The sequence below is a fragment of the Meleagris gallopavo genome, chromosome 4, assembly GCF_905368555.1.
Source record: "Meleagris gallopavo chromosome 4, MGAL_WU_HG_1.1, whole genome shotgun sequence".
NCBI classification, from domain to species: domain Eukaryota; kingdom Metazoa; phylum Chordata; class Aves; order Galliformes; family Phasianidae; genus Meleagris; species Meleagris gallopavo.
In genome coordinates this window covers 2,567,372-2,580,966 of record NC_139407.1, presented here as the reverse complement: position 1 = coordinate 2,580,966, position 13,595 = coordinate 2,567,372, and the positions used below count along the sequence as shown (strand labels likewise).

The window sequence follows — 13,595 nt, the reverse complement described above, 5'->3', positions numbered from 1 at the left end:
TTAATAACATTACAAGTAGTTAAACATTTTAGGGAATATGTATTTATTCTTACTACCTTGGAGAAATTCTGCACTGGATAATAATGTTGTAAATATAGGAGTACATCAGTATCAATTATTTCCAGATCCCCAGAAACGTCATCTACATAACACTTAGGTGATGACTGCACAGGGACCCACCTTCTTGCTGCAATAATCCACCTGACTTGATTGTGTCTAGCTCAAATATTGCTATGAAAGACTCCATATACTTGAGGCTATTCTAAAGCTGTAGCTGGTACAAAAACCAATTTTCTTCTCCTTAACAATGTCATTGAAGACAGTACCTCATGCAGTGGCTAGCACATCTCGTTTATAATTTCTAACTCTTGAAAAATTTGGTATAGTAGCATTTCCAATAGTATTACAGCAAACATTACAGTTTTAAGTTCAAATTACAGGAAAATACCTTCCTTACTGGATTATCAAGTGCCACTGCTAGCACTATGAATTTAATGCATTTTTTTAAATAGAGACAGGCAAGGCTTTTCTATTTTCTTTTTACTCAAAATAGAATTTGACATTCAATACCTAATGATAGCAAACATCGAGTTGAAATTCTTGCATTCTCTGCAGTGTAGTGCTATCTTAATGAAATGCTTGATGATTTTCATCCTTTTCAACTGGTTGGTTTCTCTTAGAATCTCCGAAGCTACCCAGAATGTTTCTTGATTTATCACTTCTTCAAACTTCTTTAGATTAGTGCAGCCTGTTTTTGATTTGAGTTTAAACAAGTCATCTATGTATTCTGTGGGTTCAATATTACGGAATAACTCAAAGTTTCTCATGGACAGCTGGGTAGCCACCTCAACGGTACTGAGCTGTAGGAGGGAAATTTGACTCTCTCTTAATAACTCTTGAGCATCTTCATCTGAACAAAGAGTTTCCGTTTCCATGTTGTTCTTCAGGTAATACCTGTAAAAACAAAATTCCAAACAGACTTGATACAGTATACTCAAATACTAGTGAAAATTAATGCCTCGCTGTAACCATAGAATAAACTGAATTTTAACATGCTTTGATATTAGAAATTACATAAGAGGTGATTTCTTGTAAAGAAACAGAATGATAGTAATTAAATAATGCTTCATTAGCAGGATTCTTACTTATTAAACTAGCATAGTCAGCTCTAGCTTAGTCTCTACTCTCACCTGCCACTTAGCTGTATCCTGTCAGCAAGCTTGGATAACTGATCAGGAAGCCTCCTTTGTTTGATTACACCCTCAGGTGTGACAGAGACTTCACACAGTGAATACGCATCGGGAGTAGCAGTGAGAGCAAATTCCCTGATGGCCTGGATGACCACTTCTTTTGCTGTTGTGTCCTTACTGATCATGATGTAGCGACTTTGCTGATCCGCCTTGAAAACCCTCAGAACTTGATCTGGTAAGTCTGAAAAAAGTTGCATGCAAGAGGTACAATTCAGTAATGAGAGAAAAATAAAAAGAGCTTAACAACAAACAACAATATCAGTCACATTGAATCAAACTCCTCGTGCTGTTTCTCTTTATTTCAGTATCACTGTTATCTCCCATTCCCATGGAACAGGAATGCTGTTTATTTTTTATTCTAGTTGTTTTGTTTTTAAATGAAAGACCAGTTCTGCCAACATTCAGAAAAATACAGCTATCAAAGGGGAAAGCTACAAAAATATGCAAACATTTCCCACGTATGGACAGACGAGCTAATAGGATTTTCACAGGTGTTGAATGCTGGTAAATTCCATTTAAGTCTGAGAGCAGCTAGAAATGCACATATAATAGCCAGCTGTGTGCACTAATAGACTGCTGTGGTGTTAATGCATCCAAGTTCTTAACTACCAAAAAGACTCTATCCCTGATAAATTGAACTCGCTGTATCAAATGTGTAAATGATTGAAAATGTCATCACTAAAATTTCGTCACAGGGTTAAACAGTTAAACAGTCTAAGCAAGAAAGCTTTTCTAAGCATTTAGGTTTCAAATATTCGATTCATGTTTCAATTCATGACAATTCCTGCAGTGAATGTGTACAAGAAACCTGTTTTTAGGAAACCTGGAGAATTATCATCCTAATTCCAAGGCTGCATTTGGTATCTCTACCACCTCATTAACAGTTTGAAATCTAGACCCATTAATCAACTGAAGTTAGATTGTTGTAATTGTATTATAAAAAGAAAACAAAGAACTAAAATTGTACTGCTGTCCAGCATTATTATTATTTTTAGCTTTCAAATGACAAGATAAAGTACTTTCAATTAATTTAATTTAATTTTTTCTCTTTATTACAAATAACCTTTTCTAGTATTGTACAGTATGATATCTGGTCATCTTTATCTGATTAGGATTTTTTTTTAAAAGATTATAAAGGTCAGCTGAACAAGAAAATAGAAAGTAACAGAAAGTCTTGTGAATGTACAACCAGAAGTGATCATTATCTGAAAAGACACTGGAAAAAATGACATACTGGAAAAAAAGAAATAGATGAAAACAAGCACGTTGATAAAATAAAGGCCTTATTTGACGACTTATGGAAAAAGAGACCTGAAAGTGCATAATACGTACTCAAGGTACTGTATAAAGCTTACATTAAGCAACAGAAATCTTGTGAGAAAATAACAAAAATTAATGTCTTCCCACTACTGTTCCATTTCTCTAAGACCATTTGAAAGCAGCAAGGTAAATCCTTCTGATATGAATGGGCATACGTGCTAAAAAGGCTGTTTAGACATAAATGGAACCAAGCCCATAACTGTCAAGCTCACAGTAATATTTTTTTGCATCTTAAGGAGCACTAATACTCAAGCACATTATGATTAAGTGATTACATTATTATTTACCCATAACACACAGCAGTGTAGGCCAATTCTAAGCCATTCCCAAGTACTTGGGTTAAATTTATGAATACCTTTGACAACCAGCAAGTCAATTTTGCCCATCATCACCAACTCATTGACCCATCTGTCTTAGGTAATTAGTTGAAAAGGGACACAGAGCAGGGCCTGAAGACATTTCAACATACTTTGACATTGTAGGGAAGGCACATGCCAAAGACACAACCATTCAGAGGAATTACTAAGAATGAGAACGCTCTGTAGACCCTGTTGTGTCTTGCTGTTACAGAAATCCTTGCCACTCAAAGAACTGTTATGAAGACGGGAAGCCCTTGCACACAATTGGAGGAACTCACTTAATACTCAAAAGAAACAAGTATTTTGCACAAGGAGAAACCCTGCTCTGCTAAATCAGTGAAGTTAATATGAATTATTAAGTATGCACACCTATCAGAGCTGGTAGCAAAGCACTAAGCAGCATACTGAGAAGTCTACTAGCAATCAAGCGACTACAAATGCAGCAGTATTAACATGTAATTCAGCACATGAGTTTGTAAAGTAAAACAGATCTCGAAAAGAATTGTAATTACCCCTTCACTCCTTTTTAAAAAGGAAACTAGAGTGGCAGACAGAAGAAAGCAAAGCTTTATGATAGCAGCCTAGTCCCATAGAAAACTTGGGGAAGAGTACCAGTGACTGATAGGTCATCATTACTATGTTATTTTGGTTCCAATCAAAGACAGCACAAGAGAAGAGAAGTCAAAGTATTATTGACTATATGTGTGTTTAAAAAGAAGCCTTTGCAAGTATGTATTTGAAAATGTCTGTGCGACTGAGAAGAAAAACTAAAATGACTCCGTGCAGTTTTTAAGCAATTTCAAGGAATTACATCCTCATTTCCTCCTCAAAGACTACCCTTTCAAAATGAGCTGTTTTACTTTTTGCCCTGAGAGATATCCCTTAAAGCCTCAAAGGAGGCCACTCTACTACTATTCTCCTTCTCCGATACATTCAATTTCTTGCAAGCTGCCTCCATCTCCATCTTTAATATAGCCTAAGGTAATAAAAGAAATTAAAATTGTAGGCTTTAATTGTTTCCCTGTCTTAAAGTGTATAGTGGCATAACTCAACTTTTATCTCCAGCACAACCACCCCTGAGGACCCTAAGGTACATGCTTTTGATTTCAGACCTCCCATTCCCCTATCACAGAATGGCCAGGGTTGGAAGGGACCTCAAGGATCATGAATCTCCATTCCCCTACTTCTCACTGAAGAAAAAAAAAAAAAAATCACAGCTGCAAAGTAATTTGAAAATATTCAGTAGGTGGGCATTTGAATAAGTTTTAAGCAAAAATAAATAAATAAAACGAAATGGGATTTACTTGAGCTCTGAGACAGCACTCCCCACAGTTCTGGAAGTGAGCCACTCGCTGTACTTGGCACTTGCTGGAAATTGCCCAGTCTAGCAAAGTAGCAAGCTGGAGAATGGATTTTACACACACTTGGATAACATATATAGCCACGGCATCAATTGAAGAGTTATAGGCTCTTACTGATTCAATATCTTCAAAGTATTGGACATTAGTTGTTAGATTAAAAAATAATCTTCCCACTCTCTAAGAAGCAATCTTAGGCATTGGGACAAAAATAACACCAAAAACATCAACAGCAAAAAAAAAAATTAAAAAAAATCACTCCCACACAAAAGTTTCTTGTATCCTTCTCTAGTCGTGCCCTCCCCCTGCCCTCCCCCCCCCCATTATATAAGTGATGCTCAGCATCACAGTTTCAAGAGTAAAAAATTGCACAAACTTCGACAGTCTGTCGACCGACATTCAAGCAATGTCCTTTTAGGTAAGGTCTGAAATCCCTTGGACTTAGAGGGCACTCAATTTTTGGTTCTATTTTTGAGAAAAACACTAAAAATAACCCAGTATCCACACAGCTACCACCAGCATATCATCCTCCAGAAGATACATTTTAACAATAAAGAATCATATACCTAATACAGAGAAAGATTCACTTTAAGAACTTTTTCTGAAGCCAGATAAGAGCCCAAATCCTAACTCTCCAGGAGTTCCAGCTAAGCCCTTCTCATATGATAAGGCTCTCAAGGTTGTCATATTCTCTCCCTTTCTCATCCTCACTTCCCCTCATAGTTTGTTCCTCTCTACTAAATATGTGTTGGCTTGATAATTTTGTTTGATGGGGGATTTTTAAACTATTACTGAGAATAGATTTCAAATCACTATGTACAAAGCATTCAGAACTCAGCTGTAGACACTTCTGCAGGGTAGGATGATTAATAGGCAACTCAGAAACTCTATGCCTTACAAGATTACATAAGAAGTGTGTTCAGAAAAAAAACAAAACACACAGTGTGTGTCCAAGCTCAATGCCTTTCTGTTTTATTGTAAGCTTGCAATCTCTCATGCTGTTTGAAAATACTGCAGTCTTATAAAGACTGATCTATCACAGCAGATTATGAAGCACCACGCAGAAGTTTTCACTAGCCAGGAGTATTCAGTCAGGAAAAGATGCTCCGCATGCAACATACTTCCAAAAATCCACCTATACACAACTGGGCAAAGTGGAGGAATATAATAAGCATTCATAAATGGCTAATCTAATGAGGATGACAGTGTATAGCTAATAGAAGACTCCGAAGCCCAGAAAAAAAAATAATAAATTAAAAATAATAAAAGAAACAAAATTATACAGTAGAGAACAAAAAAGGATCCTTACCTGGAGTTGTATTGAAGTCCAAGATGCGGTGATGAGACTGCAGTAGATCAGGATTACTGGATGACAGGGTTCCACTGACAGGTAAAGCAGGAGGAATGTGCTTTGTTTGCCTCAGTCCTACAATGCTGTCATCCTGAGACTGGCCAATTCCAATGTCACTGCATCCAGAAAGAAACAAATGTTCAGAGCCTGGACTATAACGGAGGGATGCAAGGAGTCTGTAATACTACATTTTCCAGACTCTCAGGAATTACTATTTATGAATCAGCATTCTCCAGAAGACAGGGATTGCTGTCTAGCTTTGTCAACAGCACCCAAATGTCCACTCACCTCGATCAGATCAGCCTTTTCGTGCTGACAGAAGATTCCTATGCTTACCACTCAGCTCTGAGGAGCTGCTACTCTTGCCTTTCTTTAATGATTTTTTCATAGAGGCCAAGATCTTCACTGAAAAGGTGGTGCATGTATTTGCAACTGTACTCTGGGAGTTATTGTAGCTATATAGTATACTGCAATCTATTCACAGATAGATATTGTTGAGCACATCCTTTTGGCCCTTCTACCCTGTATCACCCTCTCCGAGTTCCTCTTCACTGTATGTGATTGAAACGATGCCAGCTGACTTGAAAGGATATATACAGGTATGTATCCACAGTTGGGTGCTACTGCTATCCCCTTCAAAGTGTCTAACTGCAAATAAAGTATTCTGAGGTACAGGTGAAAGACTTGGTCTACTAAACTGTGAAATGCTGGGTCTCAAAGGTCAGTAGTGTTAAAGATGCATCTGGGACAGAATTATCATGCTACAGCAGGTGCTATCTGCTTATTGCATGTCGAGTTGAGAAGCTAGGCACTGAACTTTTCTATAAACACATAGCTACACATCCTTAGTAAAATACTGTGTGTGTGTAAAATGTTGAAATGGAGATGCTATAGAGATTGAAAATGATTTAAAACTCAGCCATTATAGGAAAAGACTTTTAAAAAGATTAACACATCTAAATCTGTATCTACACATGTAAATAAAGCACAAATCAGAACTTCAATTCCATTGCAAAATGACGCCACTCAAAGTCAAGCTCCTAAATTAGATGACAGAACACAAATGGCCTTTTGTACCCCAACTTAGGGGCACTTTGGTTTTTGTCTAGTTTCCTATTCATCCTCAGAAAGCCCACACAGAAGTAATTAAGGGCCTGATAATTATCCCTGTAGAGCTGTTACAGCATAAGCATCCTTTTGTGCTCACAGGAGGATCGCTTTGCCCAGTACATTCTTGTACCACTTCTTTAAGTGCTATGGAGTGGAAAGCATTCTGGGGAGCAAGGTGGGTATCTGCACCATGTCAATTACACAGACACAGTCACTGCTTTGCAGAAGGCAACGTCACATGAAAGCATCTGTGTATGTTTTTTTGTTATTTTGAGGTGAGTTTTTGTTTGTTCTTTAAAAACCAAGGCAGCCAGCATCACAAAAATATTTTATAAAGTGTCGTGAGATTCACGAGAGAAAAATACTCAAAATCAAAAAAGTGTTGCTGGATTCCCTCCGCCGTAAGATAAGCTGAATCTGAACATCTGTGTTTCTGTACTTCCACATAAAGCACAAAATGCTGCGACAAGCAGTGATCAACACAGCACTGCACCCTTATGCCAAGCCTCAAACAAACTTTGCTAGTACTAAAAAGCATTCCCAGCAATCGAAGCTTGGTCTTTCAAGTAGGAGCCACTCTCTACACACAAAAAAGCACACAAACAAACAAACAGGACGAACAAAATGCTTTCTGGCAACTACAGAAACTATGCAATGTAGTTCATAGAAGTGCTAACACTGGTTTTTCTCTAAATTCAGTCCAAGGAAGACAATGTGCCCCCCCCACCCCCCTTACATTAAGTAGATTCAGTTACATCACATATTCCTTTTTGGGTCTGTCAGTGTTATATAACCTTTTCATGTTTTACTGCACCAATCCTGTGCGTCATAACCAAAGTGGCTTCGCTAAAGTGGATCAACTGACAAACATCAGGCTTTAAAAAATTCAGAGAAGCCTTCCTAAACTTCTTCTATCTTCCCCCTAAGTGCTCATATACTAAACTGGAGCGAAGTTACTCAAGTTGGCTCTATTTTTAAAACGCAGAACACTCCCCCAATTCTGATTTCAAGTTACACAAGCAAAAAATAAACCTCAGAAATTTCAGATATAAATAAGAGCACCAGAGGATTCCCAGGTCCCACAAAGACCAACTGCTCTCATCACTAAGCAAAATATTTCATTTTCTGGGTGAAAGGAAATCGTGCTTTTAAAGGAAAGCATTTATGTTATTTTCTGTAATGCTTGCTGTGCAGAGATAGCATTAACTGATAAATGACTTCCCTGCTGAATGTCAAATGTGGTAGAACGGGTAGAGGAATGGCAGAAGTGTTCAAATGCTTCTTGCTTCAGTATAGCACGTTGAGCATCCCACCAAAGGGCTGCAAATAGAGAAGAGAGGGGGGGGCTTCCTCCTAATCTGGGGTGCTGCACTATGGACCAAGCAGAGCTCTGTAAGAGCTGGAAGGGTGACGGTACTTAGCTCTTATCTGAAGGAAAACCACTCCTGGATGACAAGTGGTGTCAAGTGCTGCAACCAAGGTGCTTGAGTAGTGCCTACGAGAAGGAGATTTCCTAATAGCCCCAGAGGAAATGGAACTGTTTGCTCAATTTGGGAAGTCACTCAACGTTATCAGAATGAAAAGCAAGACTGAAGAAATGTACTATCTCCTGATCAAACAATTTGTCTTTGATACTGGCTTGACGTCTCACAAAACTGATAAGTTACCTCAGTTTAGTTGAGACTGGCTTCATTTGGCTACATATTGAAAACACACGCTGTGTTTGCTTTCAAGACAAGGTAGATATCTTCACCTCATAAGCTGGCTAGCTGACTCATGAAGTCTTTAAATACCTACTCTAAAATAAGTAAATCAGCTTTTTCATCCTCTTTACTGTTGGCTTTTAAAAACTCATGAGAATAAGTAAAGTCCCCTCATATACGCAGCACCATACGTAATTAGGAAGAACAAGATAAAAGTTTCTACAGAAGGTGAAGAAAAGAACACAAACAAGCAAATCTACAGCTACACATCTCTATGTAGAATTGTGCAGGCAAATAGCAACAGGCAGGCAAAACATCAAGAGGCTTTGCACATAAATTGCTATATCTAACACATGAAGTAAAGCTAGCAAAAGGAAAACAAAATAGGTAAAGTGGACTGTTTTTGGTGTTGTTGTTTGTTTGTTTTTTGTCTCTTACCCAAAGATATCCCTGAACAGAAAACATGCACAAACAAAACAAAACAAAGTGAAAACCAACAAGAGAATTTTATGTCAAAGCTATGAATCACGAGCAGTGCAAAAATCACATCAACAATATGCATGGCTCATCACGGGAAGAAACGTATAAGAAAACATAAGAGAACATTCTAAAGACAAACAGCATAAAATGAGGATTTACATATGCTCCCCTACTGAAACCTATCCCCAGCAATTTTAGAAAATAATCATTATTTGGATATAATCTTTTATATCTCTTATATATCTCTATATATCAGTAACATCCTATTTATCCCACTGCTAATGTTTCAGAAGAGTATTCTTTTTTGACAGTAATAGTCATTAGCAGGGAAAGAACCTAGATTTTTGGCAGAAGCATCTTCTTAACGAATTTTGAAAAGATTTTTCTCAATAGCATGCAGAAAGAAAAATACAGGAGAAAACTTTTATTAGACATCAACTATCCTCTACAATTCAGCTTTGCTGTTTTCACGTTCCTCCCATTGATGGCACTTGCCTAGGACAAGTTCTAGGTTACCATAAAAAACATATAAAACTAATTGTTTCCAACAATCTTCATCACTTTTATCAAAGAACCCAAGTTTTAACCTCAGTCTCCTCTTGATGGCAGCGTGCTTAAATTCTTACAGACCACTGGATTGTGTACAGATAGAAACTCTTACCCCCATCAGCAATTTGCAAGCAAATCTGCTTTGCAGAGTTATACAAAAATTAATTGCCTGGGGTGCTTCCAATTAACAGTCATCTTAAAAGAAAACTGTAAAGTATGCCATCGCTGTGCCTATAAGAAATAAATACCTTCACACTGACACCACAAACTGCACTGTTAGGAGTCTATGGACAGGTGTATATTCCAACTAGTATTTCCCAGTATATTGAAGATATGAAAGTGTTTTGCATTAATAACTAAAAGTATCACAGCAAATTATAAGTATCACAAGAAGTTATTAATATGTAACACAAAGCAAATACTTAGAAGAAATCCAAAAACTCACTTGTATGGTTTCTGAGGCAGAATGCTGATTCGAGTCTTGTCAAGTATCTTCTTTAACTTATTTCTTCCCCCAACTGTGTTGGCTTTACTTTTCTTATTTACTTTTTCTAATCCTATTACCTGTTCCACATCAACAGCCAGATCTGGGATGGAATAACGGCTCGCCTTTTTAATATCACCAATTTTAGGCAAGTGAGGAGCACCATTTCGTTTTTCCTCTGACAACCGCGTTAAAAGTTCTTTAAAAACTGTACAGGACAAAAGGAATGAAAGAAGAACAAAAAAGGTAAAAGAAAACACTGCACAGCTGACGAGTTTACTATTAATCTATAGCACCTTCTGTTAATTCAAATATTAACTGAATTTAAGAGATATGATTAAATAGTTTACAGCTTTTTAAGAGGACTCTACTGTAGTAAGAATCAGAAAAACCTGAAAATGAGCCCAGCATGAAAAAGAAATACACCAGATAATCATATTGTTGCTTGGATATTGTCAGCAGAAGAAATTTGACTTTTCAGTCAAATTTCCCACGGACTTCTGTGGGATAACAGCATATTAAAAAGAGAACAAATTAAAAAGAGAAATAAGCAAGAAAATTAACCCAACCTTGAAGGAAAGTTTTAAACTGACTGCCAGCAATGAAAGCTCAGAGGTGGGCAATAATTAGTGACATCAAAAGTCAGAAATCAGAGGGGAAACTCACCAAACTGTTAAAAAAAATAAAATAAAATAAAATAAGATGCTATGAAAATTCTCTGACCTCTTTGCTGTTGTGTCCATGTGCCAGATGTACAAGAACACCTGGAATCTTAGAAGGCTAACAGGCTGAGTGTAGCAAAAGTCAGAAGGCCAAACTTAATACTGCTCCCAAATTTCTCCCACATCACACTAGCAAACAGTCAAAAAACAAGGCAGAAATACCTGACGAATTTGTGAATCACTTCCTCTACCACAGCTTTAAACTTAGCCAAAATGTCAATATATTTAAATATATTGAAAAAACTGACATGACAATGAATCCAGATCAGTTTGAAACAAGACAGTACCTATAGATAAGTAGAAAAAAGTATCATATCTGATGATTTGATTTGTAATGGTAAATATACTTCTGAGAGCTATAAACCCACGTTAGAACAAACTGCAAGATTAACACTGGAGGTCAGATAAGAGGAATGCACAAATCTCTCCCAGGAAGCAAGAAGAGAAAGTTTTTTTAAGTGTTTACCCAGAGATGTTGAGGATGCTCCCTCCCTGTAAGCATTCAAGACCGAGTTGGACAGGGCTGGAGCAACCTGGAACTTGGTGATCTCAAAGGGCCCTTCCAACACAAAGCAGTCTATGAGTCTATGATTCTGTTTTTCTGAGCAAACAGAAAGCCACTGCTATGGGCCGAGTACGCAACATTCAAGAAGTAACAATTCATGCACGGTCTTGTATATAGGACACTGATGTAAGAAAGACTTCATTTATTCACATATCTTTGCAAAGAATAACTTGGCTGTATAGAAATAGTCCAATGAATTTTTTTTAAGTGTGAATAATTTTAATCCCAGGAAAAAGAGAAGCTCTCTGTATTTCAACAGCATAGAAGTAGAATATCTTCAAAGAAAATCACCATAAAGAAGGAAGACATTTTAAGAAAGGGAATGAGTAAGAAAAAAAAGAATATTCAACCCAAGAGTTTGAGCTAGCGCAGATTTTGAGAAGATAAACTAAGAAATGGGAATTTATGTTGGCCAATTGGTACTTACTGCAGAAGGCTATGTTAAATAAACAACAGGAATCTCTCTCGAAAGTGAAGAAAATCAAAAGCAAAGAAAGAAGTCATTGTTTCTCTGGTATTTTCTGTGAAACTGATGATTAAAAGTAAGAAATTGTGGAAGAAATGGGAAAAAAATGGTAAGCAGTTAAGAGAGCAGTAATGAGAATTCAAAGCAGGCTTTTACTCCACTGTATCCATTTTTGCCCTTAATAATCTTTTCCTCCAGCTGTACACAAGAAATTAGCAGGTAATCTTAAAAGCTTCAAATACGACTAAATGAAAAGCAAAGAAAAACTCATAACAGTATTGTAGAAAAGGAGCTGGGGGCTAGAGAGATGACTTAAATAACATACAGGAAAATGCCATCAAGAAATAGGCATCTCCTTTGGAAAATTATTGATAGGAATATTGCATGCAATACAGCTGTTTTGATACTCTGCTGTGATGTGGTTTCAGTATTTGGAGTGGATTCAAAACTTAGAAAGCACTATTTAAGAAAACAGGTTTAGTCTTAAGATTAAAGCAATGCACGTAACTAAAAAAATCCAGAGATATCTTTGCAAACTATTTACAGAGAAACAAGCACATGCAGATAAATAAGCATATACAGCTACATTAAGAAATGCTTTATTATAAATAATTGAAATGTTAGAATCATTATTGGAAAGGAAAAAGAAAAGCCCCAGGATATAGATTTCACAAATAACTTTTGGAAATAGCCTATGCATATTTAACCATCAATTAATTAGTGTAGTGGCATCCTATGGAAATACTACTATACCCTACTCATTTACAGTGAAGAACACCATCATGGAAGAAACACTTAGGGAACACATCACTAAATCATATAAACAATCTAAGTACCTAGTGGGGAAAAAAGAAAAAAATCAAGTAAAATGCACAAGATCTATTTCTTATGATAGTAACAGAGGTCCTGAGTTGCTTAAAGACTCCTTCAGGACTGTTTTGGTATTTGTTAGACAGAGAAATGGAGGGAATAGACCTGGGGAGTAGTGAGATTGTTGTTGCCCATCTGACAAAAAAAAGTTTTTATTAATCTTTCTGTACTCATCTTACAGCACAGAACGAAAAAGGACGCAAAAATACAGATTAAGATCACTAGACAAATGAACTGCCAAAAAAGGCTTCTTTCTTGAGACAGAGCTAAATCTGACAAGTGCCAATGTGTTTCATAAATTCGAGCTAAATGGCCACTGCAGTTCCTGCCTCTTAGCCCAAACATAAGCACTTCTGAGAATTAAGTGACCTCAAACAAGCTTATTTGTAAATTTTTCTCTGCCAATTTGAATTCAGACACTTTAGGACACGCAAAGCTCCTGTTCCAATTCTTCCCACCTCAGAAGTACTTCAAGTAATTATTTTAAACCATTTCCAAAAGTCTTCTGTGCAAAATGAAAAACTTCATCTAAATTAGAACAAAAATTGCATGTTAAACTTACCAAATAAATTGGTTTTCACAGTGATAGACAGATGAGTGTTATTTCTAAGGATTTCCATGGCTTTTGACAGCTGAACATTTTCAAAGTTTTGACCATTCACTTCCAATATCTAAAAATACAAAGACATTAGCATTATTTTAATTTAATGCAGAAAATGGAGGAAAAAAAGGAAAAAAAAAATTTTTTTTAAATACATACTTGATCTCCACGCTTCAGGCCTGCTTCTGTAGCTTTACTACCAAAATCTACACTGTCAACAAAGATTCCAAACCCCTTTTCTGACCCTCCCAATAAGATAAAAGGCAAAGGGGCTTCTCGAGATGGCTTTGTTAAGGTTATCAATCTTCTTTTCGCTTTAGCGGCGCAAGCGATATTTAACAGCCTCAAATGTCCACCCATTTTCTACAAAAAAAAAGAGAGCACAGTGAGTTCTACATAATAACAGC

General features: G+C 36.8%; 1 protein-coding gene across 10 annotated transcripts in view; it reads right to left on the bottom strand.

The window, feature by feature from the left end:
- RAPGEF2 (Rap guanine nucleotide exchange factor 2) overlaps positions 1-13,595 on the bottom strand; it is a 174,221-nt gene that overhangs the window by 15,724 nt on the left and 144,902 nt on the right. For all 10 annotated transcript variants that reach the window (XM_085222021.1, XM_085222027.1, XM_085222023.1 and 7 more), the window contains 6 exons: positions 13,348-13,551; positions 13,150-13,258; positions 9,926-10,172; positions 5,597-5,754; positions 1,191-1,431; positions 571-954 (listed from right to left, as the gene is read on the bottom strand). In XM_085222021.1, coding sequence (XP_085078147.1) covers positions 571-954; positions 1,191-1,431; positions 5,597-5,754; positions 9,926-10,172; positions 13,150-13,258; positions 13,348-13,551 — 1,343 coding nt within the window. The remainder of the gene's footprint in view (positions 1-570; positions 955-1,190; positions 1,432-5,596; positions 5,755-9,925; positions 10,173-13,149; positions 13,259-13,347; positions 13,552-13,595) is intronic.